This window comes from Rhipicephalus microplus, chromosome 10 (assembly GCF_043290135.1).
Source record: "Rhipicephalus microplus isolate Deutch F79 chromosome 10, USDA_Rmic, whole genome shotgun sequence".
NCBI classification, from domain to species: domain Eukaryota; kingdom Metazoa; phylum Arthropoda; class Arachnida; order Ixodida; family Ixodidae; genus Rhipicephalus; species Rhipicephalus microplus.
The window spans coordinates 15,506,351-15,529,597 of record NC_134709.1 but is presented as its reverse complement, the minus strand read 5'-3'; the positions used below and the strand labels follow the sequence as shown (position 1 = coordinate 15,529,597).

General features: G+C 46.9%; 2 protein-coding genes across 4 annotated transcripts in view; one reads left to right on the top strand and one right to left on the bottom strand.

The window, feature by feature from the left end:
- The window catches only part of LOC119180730 (DNA helicase MCM8), a 29,308-nt gene extending 13,589 nt beyond the window's left edge, over positions 1-15,719 (top strand). The window contains exon 9 of one of the 2 annotated variants that reach the window (XM_075875094.1): positions 15,600-15,719. The gene's annotated coding sequence lies outside the window, so the exon portion shown is untranslated. Of the gene's footprint in view, positions 1-244; positions 2,494-15,599 lie in introns of those variants that run through there. The other variant, XM_075875093.1, reaches the window with a different exon arrangement.
- Positions 2,264-22,228, bottom strand: LOC119181424 (hydroxysteroid dehydrogenase-like protein 2). 2 transcript variants are annotated; one of them, XM_037432669.2, is made up of 3 exons: positions 22,080-22,228; positions 5,189-5,323; positions 2,264-3,619 (listed from the first exon to the last, which is right to left on the bottom strand). In XM_037432669.2, the coding sequence occupies exons 2-3, from the start codon at positions 5,304-5,306 to the stop codon at positions 3,378-3,380; spliced, it is 360 nt and encodes a 119-aa protein (XP_037288566.1). In that variant the 5' UTR covers positions 5,307-5,323; positions 22,080-22,228; the 3' UTR covers positions 2,264-3,377. The 2 variants fall into 2 exon arrangements, with proteins under 2 accessions (XP_037288566.1, XP_037288565.2); XM_037432668.2 differs by lacking the exon at positions 22,080-22,228 and adding an exon at positions 7,554-7,762.
- Positions 22,229-23,247: the final 1,019 nt, after the last annotated feature.

The following is a 23,247-nucleotide window of genomic DNA, read 5'->3' as shown; positions in this document are numbered from 1 at the left end:
GTAGCAAAAATTGCTTGGGATCTCACGTCCACCATGCTTCTGTCTGTCTGCAAATAACGGCTTCCACTGTTCATAGCACCCTTGTTTATGTTGGTTTCGTACTTCCAGATGGCACTGGTCAGGGTCGATTAATATTACTTTCTTGCAAGAACTATGAATGATTACGTTGTATCGATCGCTGCAAGAATTCCCGAGTCTGTAAAGAATAAGTGAAGTGATACAGGGATCTGTCACACATTTTCAGTGCTTTCTCTTTTCTCATCTCGTCGAGTGCCCAGGAAGCTACACAAGGGAAAATGGTGCACGGGAAAGAAGTTTTGTCAGTATGCACCGCGACCTTGAACGTGGGTTATAGAATGCAGTCGCTTTCTTCCATTACGATTCATGGGTGCAAGCATGACTCACGATGTAATGTCAGCGCTGGCGCATCGTGGTGCAGTCAGGAAACTGGTCTCGAAATCGCGAACTGTGCAGACGACTGTGCAAACAACTACTGTGTAGACAACGCAAACACCAGCCACGGGGAGCGTAACTCCGTGAACACCATATTCAAGAAGGAAGTCCCCAGAGTTGTCAGGGCAAGCTTTGTGCCTCGTGTGCTGCACAATTGCGCTCGGCGTGCAGCAGACGAACTGAGAATGGATGCCGAGTGTTGCGACAAAAATTATTACCATTTTTCGTCACCTTCAAGGAGGCTCCACAACCTCCGACTGATAAGGGTACTTGCTTAGGCGTGTTGATAGCTATTCATTGTCACCGTCTAGTCCTTCATCTCAAGTGTTTGTCTTTTAAGCAGTCTGCAATAAGGTAACAATGCTCAGACTTGTTTGAGTTCATCTCTACAGAATACTTGACTATCTACAGCATAGAGTTTCCTAAAATTAACTAGAAGGGACTTTGGCACTGTGATCGTTCAGCGGCCATGGGAATGATATGTTGTTGGATCTACCGCGGGAAAACGGTGGTGCAAAACGCCATGCTACGCACAAGACACGCAAAGAAGCGAGCGCACAGCTGGGCTGCACGTGAGCACGCAATAGAAAGAAAACGAAGTGTTCAACAAGAGCAATGCGGGTCTTGGTCTCTTCTTTGTCTCAACATATTGGTGCCGAAAATTTGGAAGAAGGCCGACATTCTCTGTGTTGATATGCTCCCTAGATGGACAACCTACGCAAAAATCGCGACATCATTCGCGGCACGACAACTCGACTCCTGTCCGAAGCCAGCGAGATTCTCCTGCGAGTCACATTACCGTCTACCGCCGACTTGCAGGAAATCCTTCATGGGCTTTGTGACAAAGATTCAGCGCTCGACAAACTGGATAAACAGATTACTGATGCCCTCAACGGGGAAGAGTTTGGTGAAGAAATTGTGGCCGCTCTAGACTTCCACGACAAGATCGTGAAAGCCATCAGCAGGCTTCGATCTGCGATGAATGCGTGTGCACCGGTTGGCTCTATCGCCCTCGAAGAAGACAACCACAGCCGGGGCATGCGGGTACGGGCGACTAATCCAGCAACTCCATGAGACCTGCCCGCTCGGATACCAACGGCCAAACCCTCGTCGATCAGTAGGAATGCCTCACCAAGCTTGTGAGCCTCTCTGCCGAAGCTTCAAGTGCCCGTCTTCAACAGCGAAAACCGTTGTCTTCAACGGTGAGAACAAGGTTGAATGTCTGCTGGTCTGCGGTCACAGGCTACTTTCTCATATTGGGGGAGGATAACTGTCCTCGCATGCTATGGATATATTTCACCGGCCAGGAACACTGTATGGAAGTGGAATTGAATGAACAAGCTTAACGCACGTCTGAACATTACACGTCCCTGAAATTTACGGAAATTACGATGCACGTTTCTCACGATGCTGTGCTTTCGGGCGAGGGCGCTTAGGTGATAGCCTTCGATCTCTAAAACATCAGGTGCACCACCAGAATGAAGCTACGGTTGCACGTCGAGGACTATTTTACATCGAAAACTGTCATCACATCACAATAGCCAATTTTGGCGCCATGGTTGTTTGCCGCCATGGTTGTTTGCCGCCATCGTTGTCTTAATCGCTGTTGTGCGAAATGACAAATAAAATGTCCACAGGATCGAGCAGGACTTGAACCCAGACCCTCTGTTTGGCAGGAGAGTATCTTACCACAGAGCCGTGCCGATTTTGAAACTCCTTCACAAAAATTTTTTTTCGCGAACATTCTCACGGTCATTGCATTGCAGCTGCTGGTCATATGTGTTTAAAACTTGTCACCACTGCACACAACTGTTTTTAAGTCTCTTTTTATTGAAAAGTATTCAGAAACTGTGATTTAGCTGCAATATGTTCGCACACTTGTCAGCATTGCACACAGCTTTCATTATATCTCTTGTTTGTATTGTAAGACATTCAGTAACTGTGATGTGGCTTCAATATGTAACCATGTCACAAGAAAATGCTTGTTAAGTCACAGGCTTGTCATCTCCAAGTGTGTTCATAATAAAAGTATCAATCATATAGACTAGCATGTCCTTCACTGACATTGTGTGGCTTCACATTACAATAGCTTGATCTGAAATGTCGTTGATAAAAATGTGGAACAACAAATAACAAATAAAAATATTTATGACAAGCAATGCCGTTTGTGTGATCTCGCATATGACATGCTTCTATCAATGTTGCCATAATGGCTTCCACTGTTTATGGCATCCTTGTTTGCATTTGTTTTGGACCCTCTGGCAGCACAAGTCAAGATTGATTGAAGTTACTGCCTCTCAAGAACCCTGTAGTGTTGCCATTCCCATTTCTCATGTTGTTTTTCTGCACTATGTGCAACTACAACTAATTTTATAACAGGTGCACTGGCAGAACTGTTCTAACAAGCTCACTCTATTGACACAGTCATCATGACAACCATCATTGCCTGGCTGCTTAATTGATGATCATTAAGGACTCTTGGCTTTTGTTTCTTTGTTACCTGGTACTGCTGCTTTATTCTGCTGGTATAAGGGATAGTCCCACGCATCATAAGCTCTGGCACTCTGCAACTCTCATGGTATAACGAGATATCTTAGCTTTCCAAACAGTTCTGTGATGGTTCACAGTTTTCATTGATCAAGGCTGAATTATAAGTTTCGACGGTTGATGGATAAAGCATACTCAATGCAAGGATGAAAAATCGTAACTGTGCTTCAATCTCTTACATCGGTCTACTGCATGCATATAATTTCTATAAGAAATATGGCTGTACCTCAGATGCATACGCTGCGTCCCACTTTTATATAGTTCACGCCACTGTTTTAAGTGTCCTGCATTTTTGCTTTGTTTACGTCACACGTGTATCGTGGTCAACACACAGCACAAACAGTGTCCAAATTGCTGCATTTCTGCACCGGCCAGAATCAAAGTTTGGAACGCATTTCTCCCATGAGCTTGTCAAGCCTCATAGCCATGGGCAGGTCACCCTTGAGCGACAGCTTGCCACCCATGAAGGCGCTGGTCGGATTCAGCTTTCCCGTGAACATCTTGACGAAGGTGTCTTTCTCCATGACAAAGGTCACATCAGGCTTCCCCTGAGGTGGGTCTCCCTTGCCTACAGAGCCCTTGCCATTCTTGAGGTCGACGTACCACTTGTTAGGCTCACCTAGGGAGAGAATGGAGAACTTTAGCAAGTCCGGCATTCTAGTAGACACAACGGAGTTAGTGTAGTTGTGACATACTGGGTTAGCATTATAGGTCGGCAAATTCGCTCATGGGTCGACTCGTTCGGACTCACCCAGACTCGGATAAAGTCGTGAGTATGAGTTTGAGTAAGCCCGGGTTAGTGATGCTTTGGTGAGCTTGAGTGCGAGTGAGTTCAGTTGAAAAAAATTTTTGTGAGAGTGAGTTCAGCTGAGGAAAATTTTTGTGAGTCTTAGTGAGTCCAAAATGCGAGATATACTGCGTGAGTCTGAGTGAGTTTCATTCATGTTTGCCGACCTATGGTTAGCATGCACTGGTAGTGAGATATCAAGATTCCCTGTTTAAGTGCAATGCCACGAGAGCTGCTAGTACTTCTTCTCCTTGGGCACTCACCAAAAGAAACATTTAAAAAGACAATGAATACATGACTCGCCTGCCACTGCTAGCTAACACATGCAGCAAAGCAGATGAGGTCACTGTAGTAATAATTCCGTGCTTGTTCATTACGGTTCTCCAGTACCAAATGTTGAAATTAATCTGGCCGCTCGTGCTTGCACCTTTAGAAGCACAGTTATCGGCAAACACCATGAAGTTCGTGATCTGATTTGAAATTCTCGAACGCTTCAAGATGCGATGCCAATGACACCAATGCTGTGTCACAGACTTCAGTTTTTAAATCATTTAATTCTATTTTTGCAAACCAAAAAAGCTAAAAGCCTTTCAGAAGCACCCTCACATTTTCAAGTTTGTGTGTTTACTCATTTCTTTGACCAAATCTGCTGTATTCTTTATAAACACCGAAGAAGCACATGCCAGGCATGAACGACAAGCACTATTAAATTGCGAACCTGATGCAGAATCTTCAATGTGTTGTTGCCACCGTTGGTGTTACTGAAGCCATTGTCAAGCCTCTGTTCTGTGTAGGAGTTGCCTATGTAAAATTTTAGAGGTGAAGTTTGTTTATCTATCTTTAGTTTGTTTAATGGCTTTGTTATGTCAAAAGTTTGATAACAACATATGCTGATACAATGGCATTTGCTGCAGTTTTCATACTGGCAAATGCAGTTACGCATAGGAACCTCATTAAGCAACACTGAACTCGGTTACAAAAGAAAAAAGAGCACAAAAAAGTTGAATTAGCTTCTCTCTCAGCTGTCGCTGCTCCACCCAAAGATAATTTTTATAGTTAACCTGATTACCATCACAAATTTCGCCGACATGAATCGCTTCTGTGTGTTCAAGATAACCTGCTTTTATCATTAAGAGTGTGTCTGTGTTGCTGTCTTTAGGCAAGAAAAAAAAAACTTGGCTAATGGGGCAATTTTTATGAGACATCTTAATATCAGTACTTGCCCAAAAGTAATATTTGAGGTAGACACAACACAGCTTTGTTTAGGCAGTGAGACCACGCATGTGCAATTTGTGTTTTGAGGGCAGAGATTCGCTTTTTTTTTCTGAGGTTGCAACTAATTGCGTTGCATGTGCTTTGCTGTGCGTATTCAGCGATAAAAGTTTAGCATGCATGACATACCTTTGACATCGAAAACGAAAACGCCACCGATCTGGTTGACCAACTCTTCGTTCAGGTACACCGAAATCATGCTGAACACTCCTTCCACTGTCTCTGCTGATACTAGCTGGGCCGCCATGCTTCTGTTTTTGCTGCCTGCAATGCAACGTGCATGGATAACATGTTGGTTGTGGGAAAACACATGTGTCGTTGGCAAAATTAACATTAGGTACAATGTTCAGTGACAGCATCAAAACCTGACTACAGCTCAGGTCTTGATGCTGTTTTTGATGCTGAGTCTTCGAAGGACAGGTCGACATTATGTGTCGCGCAAATGCACTGCTTTACGTTTGAGCACACGTTCCAGCTTTTCAACTGCAAAAGCGTAGCTGCAATATGGTTGATTGATTGATATGTGGGGTTTAACGTCCCAAAACCACCATATGATTTGGAGAGACGTCGTAGTGGAGGGCTTCGGAAATTTTGCCCACCTGGGGTGTTTTAACGTACACCCAAATCTGAGCACACGGGCCTACAGCATTTTCCCCTCCATCGGAAATGCAGCCGCCGCAGCCGGGATTCGATCTCGCGACCTGCGACTCAGCAGCGAGTACCTTCGCCACTAGACCACCGCGGCAGGGCGGCTGCAATATGGTCAAATTGGTCTTGAGCATTTGCGCTGTAATGTAATTGAACGAACTGGACATACCCATTGTCCAGTTTGTCCATTATGTTACAGTGTGATTACCCAAAATTTTCTGAAACCAACTGGCCTCTATTTCTTGTCCCCTTGCAGTGTCCACTTACTACTCATGGAAACTTTGTCTTTTGAACTAAGAGATGTTAAAGGTACGTTTTACATTGCTTTGGGGTCCTTGATGGTTGTACAACGATCAGCAGTAGCACAGTAGCGTGCAAAATGGGGAACTGTTGCATTACAGGGATCTACTGCCAGCTAAGTTCACTTTATTGTTCATTATTCAAAGTTTTTGTAAGCACTAAATGCTTTAATAGAGATGCTTTGGGACATAAGGGTAGCATCACCTGGTAACTGTTGCAATAGCTAAATGACTGTGTCGTTAATCTTCTGAGACTGAGTTCGAGTCTGGCCGTGGCACCGAGAATGCTTACATACAACGATGCTTACCTTGTGTGTGTGTCAGAGCATACAAGGTGGCAAAAATTTTCATAATTTCACGTTCTCCACCGCAGCTCATTTCAGTCACACTCTAGTTTTTGGATGTAAAATCTGACTATGTAGTTTGGTTTTGGTGTTCTTTCGCAAAAGATGTTCAATACTGCACGCTTGTGCAAGCTCGATGACTAACACTCCACGCATGATTGATCACATTTTGTTCACTTAGCTTTTCTCGAGATTTCATAGGCCATTCTTGTTTATTCGTTTATTCTGCGCAACTGTTTTAATGTATACAGTTATGTAAGCAGAAACACATGCATGCCCAGATATTTCACGTTCTCCACCACAGCTCATTTCAGTCAGACTCTAGTTTTTGCACGTAAAATCTGACTATGTAGTTTGGTTTTGGTGTTCTTTCGCAAAAGATGTTCAATACTGCACGCTTGTGCAAGCTCAATGACTAACACTCCACGCATGATTGATCACATTTTGTTCACTTAGCTTTTCTCGAGATTTCGTAGGCCATTCTTGTTTATCCTGCGCAACTGCTTTAACGTATACAGTTACGTAAGCAGAAACACATGCATGCCCAGACCCGGTAGTATTGTTTATGGCCGCCTCCGAAATGCATGGTTTGTAAGTTAGAGCATTTGTGGCAAAATGAAAATTTCAAGTGTTTAACAGGTGGAGTGTGGGCTTGGCTTAGAAAATAGTTCCGACGTTTGTTTCAGGTGCGTTTTACCGGTGCTTCCGTTCTTTGTGATTGCGCAACTAAACCTCTCGGTTTATCGTAGACGCAGTGCGTGAATAGTATATTTTGGCACCATGCCGAAAAGCCCATTCCACCTGTGGGTCACTGCAGAGCAGTAATCGCAGCGTATTGCCATCCTCGTAGGATGGCCGCACCTTACGAAAAGGTTCTGAAAGCCTAAAGTAGCTCCATTCGCATATTCATTGTACTGCGGTAAAGGATGGAGAGTGGATGGACACGTGTACTCTGTGGCGCGCGCTCGCTCAAAAAGTACACATGCTCGCAAACAGGTTTGTACTGTGCCCATAAACAAAACAAAAAACAGACCGGCCGCCGACGAAGCGGCTCTTTCGAAGCGGCGTAGTCGTAACGTAATTGCGCACTCATTGTGTAACCGACAGGCGCTCGTGATCGGTTATGCAAGTGGAGCGGCGGCGACACTCGTGAAAAGCAGCGAAAGTATCGTGCCATTCGCTTCTTAGCGCGATGGGGCGTACCTTCAGAGTCGGCCATGATCGCGTGCGCGTCGGATGCGACCAGAAGAACGCCGCTTTCTCGTTCCGTCCGCGCACGTGCGACACTGTACGGCGGAGAGTCCTTTTGTCCGAGCGCTGCGAGTCGGCGATTAGGCGGGTCAAGGACTGAGAACGGCGATCATATGATGCTTACGCGTACCGCCGCCCGCGGCCGCGAGCCCCCGCTCGGGCGCCGAACCTCGCTTGCAACGCCGCACATCTTTGAGGCCTTGCGAGCTGCCGCTGTTCGTCAAGAGATGTCGCCAAAAGTCGCTTTCTTTGGTAAGGAAAAAGGAAAGGAAAAATCAGCAGTCATGATTTTTAATGATAACGAAGGTAGTGAGCTTAGAATACAGGTCACGCTAGAGATAACAGATAAATACAAATATCTAGGCGTATGGATAAGCAATGGGACCGAGTACCTAAGGGAACACGAAATATACGTGACGACTAAAGTTAACACGAATGCAGCAGTGATGAAAAATAGGGCACCGTGGTATTACAATAGGTATGATGTTGTGAGAGCAATATGGAAAAGGGTCCTGGTTCCTGGTCTGATGTTCAGCAATGCGGTCGTGTGCATGAGATCAGAAGTTCAAGCAAGATTAGAAATTAAGCAACGTGGAATAGGTAGGCTTGCTTTAGGAGCTCACGGGAATACACCAAATCAGGGAGTACAAGGTGATATGGGATGGACATCATTTGAGGGCAGGGAAGCTAGCAGCAAGATAAAATTTGAGAAGCGACTGAGAGAAATGGGGGAGGAGCGTTGGGCTAGGAAGGTAGAAAACAGCAGGTGGTCAAACCAAAAAGAACTATCGGTTAAGAAGAAAGTGAAGGAAACGGAGACTGTCATGTGGAGAATTGGCATGATTAAGAAGTCCGCACTATAGATCTATCGAACTTTTAAGCAGAAAATTGCCAAAGAAAGGATCTATGATTATACTCGGGGTAGTTCTCTACTGTTTGAGGCCAGGACGGGAGTATTGCGAACCAAGACATATCGGGCCAAATACGAAGGTATAGACACAGTATGCAGTGCGTGTGGAGAGGAACAAGAAACTGCCGAACACTTGATAATGTTCTGTAAAGGGCTTCACCCTATAGTTCAAAATGATGGCGCAGAGTTTTTCAAAGCACTGGGGTTTAGGGACAGGGAGGGCAAAATATACTTTAAGCGGGCAGACTTAACTAGAAGGAGGATATCTGATTGGTGGCTAAAGTCAAGGCACGAGTGAAAATTAAACCCTTCACTGCAAAGTACGAATCCTCAACCTCACTACTTAAAGGGAAAAAAAGATAAATCTAATAGTTAGTTCACTAAGTATTACGGCTGGGTGGCGTTAGCCGCCGCCCGATCTAAAGGGTACAGCCACATCCATCCATGCATCCATCCATCCATTTGGTGGTCACTTGCAGCGCGTGAGTTCGCCAGCCCTGAATCTGAATCTTGAGCACTGGTGGGCGCTGAGGATGGAGTCAGCCGTTTGGGGTATCAGCTGGTGCCGTTCTGAGTTCCCGGTACGGTTAAGCGTGGACAAACAGACATATGTACAGAGAGAAACACAGACCAAAATTTTTGCGTCGAAGGTCCCCAAGAAAGACTATCGTCTTTAAAAGCAATTATTTCGCATATCTGAGGCACCACAACAACACGTATATATTCTGTATGCGCGTCTTTTACTAGAAAAGGCATAAATAAGTAATTCTAACGACCGTAACGCGTATCGCGCTTCGCTGACCATGCAACGCTTGCACGGAAAGGCGGGTGTTTCGAACGCTTTGCTAAGACGACACGGTGGTGGCACCTACCCGTCGCCTTGCGTTCTGCACCTTGTCACCTCTGAAACTGGCGCGCACGCCCGTCTCAGAGCCACGCGCTTCGTTTTCCAAGAAAACTGCCATATAGCGCTCATGTCTCACGTGTGACGTGGCTTGATGCGCTTTTTCGCCCCCGCTGCATGCTCGAGGCACTTCAGAATACCATTCACCGATTTCTTGCGCAGAGCATCAAATAAATGTTTTGTTCACTCTCTGCACACGCAAGACTGTCGTCTTTCGACGACATTTGCAGATCAACATGCAGATACGGGGCCAATTTTTCTTTCGGGAAGGCACCACCTTGATTTGGGGGGTGGGGAGCACCTCCTTGAAATGGTCATAGGAACACCTCAGAGGTGTAGCCAGAAATTTTTTCCGGTGAGTAAGGGTGAGGGAGGAACGGCTTTTCTTTACGTATGTTCACGCGTGTGTTTGTGCGTGTGCCCGCATCTATAAACAAAGTTCCATTTCAGTGGGAAGGGGGGGGGGGGTGCTCCTGTAGTTTCTACATTTCCCTATTTCGCCTAAAGAGCAAAATTTAGGTACACTTCAGGGCCATCCGCTGGATGGGATGGCGACCCTGCTTACGCCTCCGACCTGCGCCATCTCGTACATAACGCGCAAGCAGCTCATCTGAAAGGGTACTCGGTGTGCTGGTTGAGCAGCGCAAAATTAGAAAGAGAAAACAACCACAGTTCATTTCTCTTGGGCATTTTTGCAATGCCTTCAAGATTCAGCCCACGTCAACTGAGGCAAGTTGTCCCCCACGCCACCTCACCCCGTATGTTTAATGAATGGAGACTCTGTTGTTACATGACGAACTGACACCACTGCTAACGCACTTGTACTTGAGTTGTCGCCGTGTTTTATATTTTACGAGCGTTGTCAAATTACACCGCGACGTTATGCGCTGTAGATAGTCGTGAAAGTAACATAGCAACTTCGCCGCGGTGGTCTAGTGGCTAAGGAACTCGTTCGCTGACCCGCAGGTCGCGGGATCGAATCCCGGCTGCGGCGGCTGCATTTCCGACGGAGGCGGAAATGCTGTAGGCCCGTGTGCTCAGATTTGGGCGCACTTTAGAGAAACCCAGGTGGTCCGAATTTCCGGAGCCCTCCACTATACGGCGTCTCTCATAATCATATGGTGGTTTTGGGACGTTAAACCCCACATATCAATCAATCAAGTAACATAGCATTGCTTGACTACCGACTGCGAAGATGACTTAATTATTCCCGACTAATAACTTCGCACTTCACCTAAGGCGAGAAGTATCGGAGGCTATAGACGCGACCGAGTCGGAAATTACACTACGATGCTGAAAGAGGAAGAAGAAGGTACTCGCAATTACACGCGCGACTCGATAGCGGGATAAATTCTGCATGCGTGCGTCTCCTGACAGTTTACCGGTCATTGCGTATGTCGAGGAAGTTATTGAGGAAAAAAAAAGGGGCACAGGCAGCAATGAAAATCAGAAGAGGACTGAGCGCGTCATAGCTGTGCGACGTCCATGTAACCTTGCAGCATGCTACGCCGGCTTCGTCGCTTTTCCGCGGGTTCCGTTCGGTGGTCGCCGCGTATTGTCGCGCGCGTCGCTGTCCGAGCGTGACGGTTCTTTTAATTGTCCGCTAATATATGGGTTCATTACGAGGCGCGAAGGTTAGGAGGCGCTGTTTGTTTTGTGTACGCGTAATTACAACTATACACCCCGACTTCCAAGGCCGGCTTCTGATTTGAGGACTGTGCGGATTGCGTTCAATAGAGATATACGGCACACCTTTTTACTCCCGATTCGCGACACGATACATCAGCTACCTGGCGCAACGTGGCAACTGGCGCAACAGCTGCGAGGCTGCCTACGGTACGCGTTGTCACGTGATCATAGAGGATGGTGGCGAGCTTCTCATTGGGCGGAGCCAGCGACGTCGCTACAAGCGCCTCGTCGGTATGTCGACGGCGCCTATCAATGTTTACAGACACGGAATAGGTCTGCCTGTATTGACCAAGTTTTGATAGCGTTGATGTCATGTGACGTCACAGTGACGTTGTGATCACGTCACAATTATGGCTACTGGTGACTTCACCGCGTGATTATTCCTTTACATCATTCATGCCGACGCTCTGTCCTCGCTTCTCATGAGGCATCTAAGTTTCCCGCCTTAAAAAAATTGCACGCCGTCATCATTCCTATCCTGCGCGAGTTGATTCTATTTTGTGCCAACTAATTTATTAACTTGAACCAATCTGACCCACTGTAGTACTCGACTACTTTTCCCATCTCTTGGTATCCATTCCGTCGCACCAAATCACCATCGTTTATGCAAGAAATACCCGCCCCTGTGGTCTAGGGATTACGGAGCTCAACTGCTGGCCCGAAGGTCGCGGGATCGAATCCCGGCCGCGGCTGCCGCATTTAGATGAAGGCGAAGTTCTAGACGCCCTTGTATTTACATTCAAGTGCAAGTTAAAGTGCACCAGATGGCCAAACTTCCGTGCCGAGCTTTCCGCCACGGCGTCCTCCGTATTCGCATTGTCGTTTTGGGACTTCAAGCTCTAGACATCATTAGTATTACCATCGCTTCTGTGTTCCCGCACCCTGCAGTTAACGCTGTCGTTAACGGTGCGCCTCGTCATTGCTAGCTGTTTCGCCGAAGATTTTTTTTTTTTTTTTAAGGGGCGAAGCTTCTTAAAGCGGCACCCGTTCGTACCTCGTTGTAGTCGTAGTCGTAGTGTGTAACCAGTCTTAAGTTTTGACCTGCAAGGTGGTGCTGGTGGGAGATTTCTCCTGTGCGCTGTTGAACCGTAAAAAATTCGCAGCGTGCGCGTTAACTAAAAACCTAATTCTCCTGTCTCTCATTCCCCATTAGCAGCCATTGGCATGTACATTGAGCACTATCTGACTAGAAAGGGTTGCTACGTTATACTCGCCGGGCGTAACCTCCTAGGTTTTAGAAAGGTTTAGCGAGCATTGGGCCGCAGTGCCATGAATACAGTGAACTAGTATATACCATGAACTCGAGGTAGTTAAAGGTGGGAAGTAGATCCGAAGCGCAAGCAGTAAGAATGGACGCTTGGACGGATGGACGCTTGGACGGACGCGGGGGCGGATGCATGGACGAACCATAGCTCGCTATGGACGGACGCACAGATGGACGTGTGGACGCACGAACAGACGCACGCATGGACGGACAGAAGGAAGAACGAATGGACGGACGGATGCTTCGCCCCACTCTCCATCATTCACTCCGTGGATATGCTGCCATTTTTTTTTTTTCCAAGGTTCGTTTCGCCGAACACGCCTAATGTCTGCGCGCTGACGAGGAAAGAAATGGGTGAGCTCGAGTTTCAAAGAGTCTTCATATTTTGTTTATGTCCCTTTCTTTTCCTTATCAATTCGGATTGGCGCAACGCCAGGCGCACGTTCGTTCGTCACCGACCGGATAAAATTTAAAGCAGGAAAAGAAGCGCGTCGCCGTTCTGGTCTCGCAACAAACAAACCGGTGGACCTTCGAACCGAGCCGCCGCTGATCAAACTCCTTCCAGGATTCCCCCTCTCTCAAACCCTCATTCAGCCTACAGAAACACACTCCCTCTGCAACTCTCTACGACCTCTCTCTCCTTCTCTCTACCACCGCCATTTCTCTTTCCTCACTCGTTCATGTCTACGTTTCTCTACAACCGCTTCAGCACTTTCTGATCGCTCTCCAAGTCACACTCTCTCTATCCACGATCACTCCTCCTTTACCATCGCTCTCTCCTTTTCTCTTCTTTTTGTGCTACGATCATCTTTCTCGACAATCGCTCTATCTCTTTCTCGTTCTACGATCACTCTCTCTGTGCTTCTCTACAATCGCTCCATCGCCTTCTGATCACCCCCCACGTCACTCTCTCAAATCACTCTTCCTTCAATTGCCACCACTCTTTCTTTATTCTCTCCCTTTTGTTCCACAATCACCCCCCTTTCTTTCTCTGTAGAATCACCGTCTCATTCTACGATCACCCTCTCCGTGTTTCTCTACGATCACTCGAACACCTTCTGGCAACTCTCGAAGTGTACCGCTCTCTCTCTCTCTCTCTCTCTCTCTCTCTCTGCAATTGCCCTTCCTTTGCTGTCTCCCTTTGCATCATTGCTTGTGTTTTGCGTATCCTTGCTCCCATTCGATTCTCTTGCGTAGGCATTCTCTCTCCCTCTACAGGTCTTACTTATTTCATTAATGTCGTCATTTCCCTATAAGCCGCACGGCTTCTTGCCCTTTATTTTTCGCTCCTTGTCATTCGGGCCAACGACGTTACAAAATACACCCAGTTTGCCTTGGCGTCGTTCGCGAGCAAGTAAGCGAATGCAAAGAAACACGAAAGCAAGATTCCGCAAACGAAGGCCGCCGTGCGGTTGTAATCGAGTGCGCGTGTAGTGCTCGAAGCGGTGTTGACTTAGTCTGACGTAATCGTATTCGCGAGAGGGCAACGATCCCCTTGGCCAGCCAGCCGGTGAAGGAAAGGTGTTTGCCCAACTAGTATGCCTACTTTGGGATGATGTGGCGAAGCTATTACGAAGTGTTTGCGGAATACTTTTTGAAGCACGTCCAGAGTGCGACTTGGGCTGTTGAACCAACCTCTTAACGCTTTGTTTTGTTTTGTTTAGTCACGTCTCATAATCAGGTTGCGTAAGCAACCTGATTGTATTGGCATATTCAGTCTCTCTCTCTCTTTCTCTCTCTCTCAAGGCAGTTATCTCCTAAGCCGCTACCGCCCATATCCTCAAACGTGGTACATTGTCGGATGACAGTATATACTTTCCGGCCGAAATAAGCAGTTCGTCTTCAGTCATAAAGTTACAACTCAAGCGCAGAAGACACGCAGTGGGGTCGAGGAGACGACGAGGACAGGAGCTATAACTTCCAATTTATCATTTATCAAGGTAAAGCACAAATATATACCGGTCACTCGTGATCAGAACCACATCAATCAAAGCAGGCGTGCGATGAAAAACAAGCTAAAACCATAAAGTAGCGAAGCTACGCAGTAACAACACGTGCCGGTAAATTTAAATACGCTAGTTCCTTTTGTTGTTGTTGTTGCTGCTGCTGCTGCTGCTACTGTCGTTGCTGTTGTTGTTGTCGTCGTCGTCGTCATGGTTGTTGTTGTTGTTGTTGTTGTTGTTGTTGTTGTTGTTGTTGTTGCTGCTGCTGCTGCTGCTGCTGTCGTCGTCGTCGTCGTCGTCGTCGTCGTCGTCGTCGTAGTAGTAGTAGTCGTCGTCGTCGTCGTCGTTGTTGTTGTTGTTGTTGTTGTTGTCGTCGTCGTCGTCGTCGTCGTCGTCGTCGTCGTCGTCGTCGTCGTCGTTGTTGTTGTTGTTGTTGTTGTTGTTGTTGTTGTTGTTGTTGTTGTTGTTGTTGTTGTTGTTGTCGTTAGCGCGATCGATGGCTTAGTGACGCAGCTTACAATTTCCACAGCCGGCGCCTGAATAATGAGTCTATTGCAATCGTTAGGGTGAGTGGCCGAGCCCCGCCGCGGTGGTCTAGTGGCTAAGGTACTCGGCTGCTGACCCGCAAATCGCGGGATCGAATCCCGGCTGCGGCGGCTGCATTTCCGATGGAGGCGGAAATGTTGTAGGCCCGTGTGCTCAGATTTGGGTGCACGTTAAAGAACCCCAGGTGGTCGAAATTCCCGGAGCCCTCCACTACGGCGTCTCTCATAATCATATGGTGGTTTTGGGACGTTAAACCCCACATATCAATCAATCAAATCAGGGTGAGTGGCCGACACTTGTTTTGTCAAGTATAACGGCACGCATCCGCGCGATGATCCACCAGAAAACTACGCAGCCTTTTTTTTTTATTACACTTTGATTGTGATCGAGCTATCGTATACATTCAGGCATCTGTATGACCGACGTAACTATGACCGGCCTTCACCGGCACTCGTTGTTCATATATACGTAGTTTCGCTGCGTTTTAATTCTAGCGCAGGTGTTTCAAGCACGCAGCCTCGCGTGCTTCTCGGTTGCAGTCCGCGACCCTCACATCGCTGTCCTTGCGCCATTTTTTAAAAATATTCCCTATTAAGCATGTTCGCGTGCTGCGCAGACCCGACTGGTTTAGGGCATTGCCCCGTGAGGCGTTCCATTTGTTCACCTCGTTTTGAAGCATAACCACGAAACAAAAAAAAAACACATTTCACAATTGGCGTGTTTTCTAAACGTCCTTTTCCAGATGAATGTCGACGTGCTTTTGAAATCCTGGCACCAAATCATCCTCAGAAATGATCTGTGCATCAGGTATGGGAAAGTTTTCTTTCAAATTGCAGCGCTTGCAGGCAAACGGACGGACGGACGGATGGACGGGTGGCCGGGCTTACTTTATTTGGTTCTTCGGAACGTGCTTTAGCGCGTTGCGGGCCGCTTCCACACGGAACTTGGTCTTTCTGCTGCGTCGCGGGCCCACTGGACTCCCCATAACTGTTGTTCGAGTCCAGAGCTTGCAATAGCTCCCTCCCATTCGGATGGCGTGATGACTTTCCCACAGCGTAACGCGGGGCACCGCCAGAGCATAAGTTCCAAGGTAGCAGGCAAATAAAAAAAAACGCTTCTATAGAAGCTCGGGGGGGGGGGGGAAGCAGTGAGCAAGGTTATAACTTCCTAATTGCTCTGGCCCTTGCGGCATGTAATTGCGTGACTAGTCTCCAGTGCCGGCCGGCCACCCACCGGTAGCTAAACAGGGCACAGGCGGGCTTCGAGGGGCTGTGACGCGTCGCCCCAGTAATGAAGCTTACTCTGCCTGGATACTCCCAACACGCTGCGTGGGGACCTGGTAGTGCCCGCTGGCAGAAATGACTTTGAAATCCCCGTTCTATAGCTCTTCATAACAAAAGGAATAGATTGTAATATGTTCATTAAATTTTGGCGTTTTCTTTTATTTCTGTCAAACCGAAATATTGAAGTAGAGGGCCCCGGAAATTTCGACCATCCGTGGGGGTTCTTTAACATGCTTGTCAATCTAGCACCCATGCCTCTTAACATTTCGCCTCCCGGTCGAAACGCAACCACCGCGGCCGGAATTCGATCCCACGACCTGGCGAGTCAGCAGTGGAGCAGCATGTACACTATACCGCCGCGGCGGGTATGGCGTTCTTCAAGAGAACACAAATTATGACGCTCGCATTGACAAACACAGTCGGACCCCTTTCTAAGAGACACCAATATGAGAGACAAATGGCTATAAGAGAAACCAGTGTGTCTACATTAAAATACGAGTTGGTAAGAAAATGAATACGAGGCACCCTGCTTATAAGAGACATCTCACAAGATACAGGAATTGCTGCCCGGAACATGCCTCTTATAAAGGGGATACGAGTGTGATACGTCATGGCAGCGAATTTCGCACTTCACGCATTGCAGACGCAAGTGTGCCTTTTAGTGTATAAGACGGGGTCGGTCTTTCGCTGAATGGTAACACGCCTTGTTTACACAACTCCTTCTCGGGCATGCTCGCCAACTCCACGCGTGACGTCATCACGCTTCATTTACGTGTGGTAATGCAGCGAGCCGACTCGATCGTGTCGCTGATCTCGGGGTCTTTGCATATCCACGGCTGTCGTGGGGCCGCATATAGAAATTCTAAAAAAGTGCGTCAACGTTTGTAGACATCGACATAGAATACGAAGAGCTACATAGAAGTGTGGTAGCTTGGGCTAGTTGGTATATGACATGACGATAGTTATAGCGCGAGAACAGAACGACGACGCAGAGACAAGAAGGGCATGAAGGACTCATTCGTGTCCTTCTTGTCTCTGCGTCGTCGTTCTGTGCTCGCGCTATAACTATCGTCAGAAGAGCTACAGTTACGTTAATGCCGGTATACGCTCAACGCTGGGAAATTTTGGGAATTCAGAACGCGTATCCGTAGTTCGCATCTTTAAATCTCTTCTCTCTTCTTTCTGTCGCTCCTGCGCGGAGAGGGTTATTTCTTCTTTACCTTTTACTATTCGTTTTATCCCCTTCTCCTCTCTCCAACAAGGAGCTTAGCCGTGTCGCCACATTATGCAGATAGAAATTAACCCCCATTTTTTTTTTCTTCAAGAACCGCGCATTCACGTCCGGATTGAAGCATGACGTACCAATCCGTTGTGCACCGTAATCGTGTACACACTTCACAGCGGGATAAGGGTGTGGTGGGTGAGGTGGTGTCTTAAGAGTCGTAAATGCCTCGTTGGCGAACCAAACAGCCAGGCGCGTCTCCGAAAGCAAATAATAAAAAAAGACGTTCGCCATTTAGACAGCTGATTCTCGGAAAGTGAACCACTCGAATCCGTTTAGTATCTTCCTTTACGGTACCAGGAAAGAAGCTGTCTATACATGGGGCATCCGCAGCAGGGGTTGTGACACACACACGCACTCACACTTGCACCCTCACACGCACGCACAAACACACACAAAGATGCACGCACACAGCTGTAGCTGTGTGTGTGTGTGCGCGCGCGTCTGTATTGTGTGCGGGTGTATTGGCTGTCGGTTAAATGAGTTCCTAACTGGTGACGGAAAGGTCTTGAATATACGCGGACGCTTTTATGCCTATTTATAGCCTCGTTAGTGCAAACTGATCATACATGGCCTTGTCGATGCGTTGTACACCAATAGATTCAGCCCACTTACAAGAGTGTTCAGCCCACTTACACGGATACTGCAAGGGGAAGACAAGGAGGGAACATTTACTCGGACTCAGTAAGAGGCGACTGCCATCGAGCCAACTCTCCAGGGTGTTAAGATAAGACTAAAGCCGGTCAGATAACGTCTGAATGTTGCCCACCGTTGCAAAGAAGATGATATCATCTGCATAACCATAAATTCGCAGAAAACGGCTGCCAGTGGCCCTGGTGGCAGTTATCGAGAAAATCTTTCTGTGGTAGATCTGTCTGCTAGATAGGACAGGCTCCGCTAGAGGGAGAGTGTGTAAGGGAGGTGGAAGTTTATTGGTGGATCGCGACGTAAACCATGCAGCGCTCCGATACTTTGTATCACAAGAGATGAAGGGGGGGGGGGGGGGGCACTGCTTTGAGGGACTTGGTGTGTCCACGCTCACATCATATATCAGTGATCCGTACTAGCGTTCGGATGAAGTCCGCCGTGTCTGAGTAATGTTATCGTTGAAGGCAGTTTTGGTACACTGTCATATCCGTAACCTACAGATTACGATAGCGTTCCCAATTTTTAACGACGACAAGATCCGGCTACCGACGTCACGGTGCTCGTCACTGTCACCCGCCAGCTTGTTAGTAAAGTTTGTTATCTCCCAAGCCTATCTGTATTCACAAGATTACTATACATGTTATCTTAAACGAAGACCACGTGGCGACCATGGAGCCTGTTGTTGCCTCGCGAGTCAAGAGCGGGCTACTACTAATGTCACTTCCTCTTGAAGCATTCACTCACGCGGGGGGGAAAACAGCCAATTTGAAGGCGATTCCGGGGACTGCAGTTAACATCCTGAAGCACCTTGAAAGAGCTCAAGGCGATCGAGTAGCTCCGAAGGCTTTTCGCCTCTGATGGCCAAGCTGTTTCGGCTCGTGTACATTATACGACCAATACGTGTTCGCCTAAAGTTAGCCCGCTTCGGACTCCGAGTGCCGATTCATAATGCACGCTGACATTTCCATCTCTCTCTCTTTCTCTCACTCTTGTACTCTCGCGCGGTGGTCTAGTGGCTAAAATACTCGGCTGCTGACCCGCAGGTCGTGAGATCGAATCCCGGCTGCGGCGGCTGCATTTTCGATGGAGGCGGAAATGCTGTAGGCCCGTGGGCCCAGATTTGGGTGCACGTTAAAGAACACCAGGTGGTCAAAGTTTCCGAAGTCCACCACTACGGCGTCTCTCATAATCATACGGTGGTTTCCTGACTTCAAACCCCACACAACCAATCAATCAATCAATCAATCAATCAATCAATTTCTCTTGTAGCGGTAAACAAGCGTGTCGCGTTGATTTTTTCACGTAGATGGTTACGGGTAAACTATTTATATGTACTGAGAGTTTGCGTAGTGTCTGTCGAGTCACTCATCCAGTGGAGCTTCTGAAAGATCTTGCCTGATTGGTTTTAAGAAAAAGTCCTCTTAAAGGTTTACCGTAAACGTATGCATAAGAGCCCAAGAACCTACGCAGCAAGCGATGGAGGAAAATGGTGTGCGTACGAGCAAATTTAAGCATTCATAATATGGAGTTAAACGTATAGAGGGAAATTAGTGAACACTATACCATGACTAGAGTGGTTAAAGGAATTGAAAGCGCAATATATTGAGTGGATAAGTAACAAAACGAGTGCAAAAAAAGGGCAAGCAAGGCTTTGTCGGCAGCGGCAACATGTTATAGACTAATGGCGGAGTTTTATTGCCTCCATTATAAACTTAACAGCTTACAATAGCGGCGTCCTGATCTCTTAGGTAGTCTATATACAGAGTGATGGTGGCTTGGGATAATTGATTGATTTGTGGGGTTTACCGTCCCAAAACCACCATATGATTATGAGAGACGCCGTAGTGGAGGGCTCCGAAAATTTTGACCACCTGGGGTTCTTTAACGTGCACCCAAATCTGAGTACACGGGTGTACAACATTTCCGCCTCCATCGGAAATGCAGCCGCCGCAGCCGGGAATCGAACCCGCTACCTGCGGGTCAGCAGCTGAGTACCTTAGCCACTAGACCACCGCGGCGGGGCGGTGGCTTGGGATAAGTAAATAGACATGCATCTACACGATGGCATTCGAATAACGCGTATAGGTGGTAGAGTACTTCGGAGGGCTCCCTTATGCATGCAGTGGACATCAAAATGTTACTCCTGTTTGTTTTTTGCAACGAATTGGCCGCTTTATGGGATCAGTTTATGGAAAATCATAAGATGATATAAAAACGAAGTTTTACGACAGTTCGGTTTAGTGCGGTTGAAATGAGAAACGCGGCTATTATCGGGAGTAATGTATCCGTTTTTTTTTTTTAATGATCCCGACACATTTGTATTCTTTCGAAGCTTGCCGTCGCGACAATAGGTATGGTGAATCGATTTTCCTTATTGCATGCCGTTTCCTCATGCCCGCTACGTTATCCTGGCGCAATACCTGATCGAGCGCGACCTGGAGCACGTGAGCTGCCGTCGTTAACAGCGCGTGACTAGGCACTTTTAGTTCCAAGAACATTTGTCCCATCTAAGGGATGAGAAAATCTTTGGACAGGCATAGTATCGATAAGGCCAACGTGTCCGGCAAACGGAGCAGTTGGCGCCAGCGTACTCCTTAATTTTTTGCTTCAAAAATCTCTTTTGTCACCTCGAGGATTTTTAAAAACACTAATTAACAAACGAATTTAGTGAATTGAACTAATGTGCTGGTATAAAATATTTTATGGGATGAAAAAGAAAAAAAGAGCGCCACCTAACTTTCTCTTGCACGCAAGGAAAATTTTCAATGCAGTTTTTGTGATAGTTATTTCTCCCGTTCAAACAGCAATGCGACACAAACTCATTTAGTGACAAAAACGCCACGATAATACTTTCCATTCTCGCAGTTTTTTTGTTTTTTATCTAGATTTTTTTTTCTCTCTACGAGCGTAATCGTTGACGCTTAGGGAAAGTCGACAAGATATCGCTGAAAAATACAAGCGCTTCGTTATCGGCGTCTATCCTTAACAGAAAATAAGTGGACAGCATGCGTAGCAGATATAATATTGCTTTTAATTTTTTTAGTAGACTTGTTCTTTTTTTTCTTTGATTGGGTTACAGTGCAGCTGTAAACACTGCCTCGCCAGAGAATGGCGACTGAATATCGATGGAAAAATTTTGACTCCAGTAAATACGCGTACTTTCCGGCTGTGCTATGTATTTACATATTATCGCGCTTCACTCTGCCACACCACCGAAAAATTACTACTTGGCACCAGAAGTGATCTATGGTGACCTTAGTTTTTATAGCTAATTGCTTAGTTACGCATACGGGCAAATGTTATGCATGTAATTAAACTACAACGCGCACGCATGTACAGGATATTTCAGCTAATTTGCGCCACGTATAAAAACTATTACGTGCGCTACGCTTGTCGACTCGGCCCTGCGTTGTTCCGAGCCTTACTCAACACGTCATCATATTCTTTCCAATCCGGCAATCCCCAGCGAGAAATCTTCAATACCAAAGTTGTAGCACCTGCCCAGAAACGTCGGAGTGCTAATTTATGCTAACTGCCAATCCGCCGAGATCGGTAATTAAGATAGTTTAATCAACCCTTATAGAAATCGGCGAGAAATCCTCGATGCAAATTTAAGATTGTAACGCTTGTTCGAGAACGTCGAATTTACGAATGATAAAATAAAATACCGCCGCTTTTATTTTTGCTTCCGGCTTTTCTATAAAGATTTCGCGTAACTTAAGAATATACTTCATAGTGTGCTCAGATTTGGGTGCACGTTAAAGAGCTCCGGGTGGTCGGAATTTCCGGGGCCCTCCACTACGGCGTCTCTCATAATCATATGGTGGTTTTGGGACGTTGAACCCCACATATCAATCAATCAATCGAGAATATACTTCATACATGTTAACTGATCCACCCTGTATGCCCGTACGACAGAGATTGCACGTGGCTCTCTGCGCATGACGGAAACGAGAGAGAGAAAAATTTTTTTTTACCCCGATAGCCGCCGGGCAGCTGTGGCGCTTACCTTGGCCGGCTTGCGAGAGTTGCTGCTAATGCGAGTCCCAGCCAAAACGTTCCGTTCGCCCCGACGCGTGACGCCGATGTGAGCAGCCGAACGACGGCCGATCCGGTGGGATGGACGTCCTTGAAACCCTTGCGCGCTCCGGCGGTCGTATCGCGAAGGCTGTCTACGCTTTCAATCGTTTTTCTTTTTTGTTTCACTCTCTCACTCGCCGTCCCGACCCGTCGTTGGTGTTGCTCACTCATATACAAGTCATATCGCCGCTGTTGTTTCTCACTCCAACATTGTTATTGTTAAAGACGATAGTCTTTCTTGGGGACCTTCGACGGAAAAATTTTGCGTGTTTAGAAAAAAATTCTTTACAGCATGTACAGAACACAAAGGCTTCATACCATTCCAGTAACAGGGCATATGCACCTCGGCACATCTATATTTCACGACTAACATCACTACGTTACAGTGAAGACATTTGCTCTAATATACATGACAATGTTGGCATATACGTACGCAAGAACTGAATGCGATATCATGATACAATGGTATAACGATACAATAGATGCAATGAAACACGATATGTAACAAATGAAGTCTGTCTGTGTGTCCGCCCTAACGATACCTCAAACGGCACCAAACGGCCAACCCCATCCGCAGCGCCCACCAATATTGCTCAAGGTTTAGCGTTCATAGTTGTGCGATTGTCAATTAAAAAAATAGCAAATACTGCGCATATCTGAGCCTCCACAACGTCATGTCTATGTTTTGTATGTCTGCCTTTATACTAGATGAGTACACACACAAAACACTCTAAGGACTGTATAGCGTTTAACGCGCTGCGCTGACAGTGCAACGCGATGCTCAAGAAGGTGTTTCCAACGCTTTGCTATTTTCCTTTCACTGTTGTCTGCATTTACAGCGAGAACTCTTACGAGATCACAACAAGAGTAGTTGCGCCGTATACAGTTCTCCACCGCCGCCGCCGCAACCGTCGGTTTCCGTAACCACTATCGCCCGAAGTAAGAAAAAAAAACTAAATAAATAAACACCGAGGACAAACTGGGATTTGAACCCTAGTTCTATGCGTGCTGGACTAGTATTCTACCACTGATCTGCGCCGGTGCTTGGAAACTCCGTTGCAAGCTGACCCTATATAGGCAGGCTTCATATCGGGAAA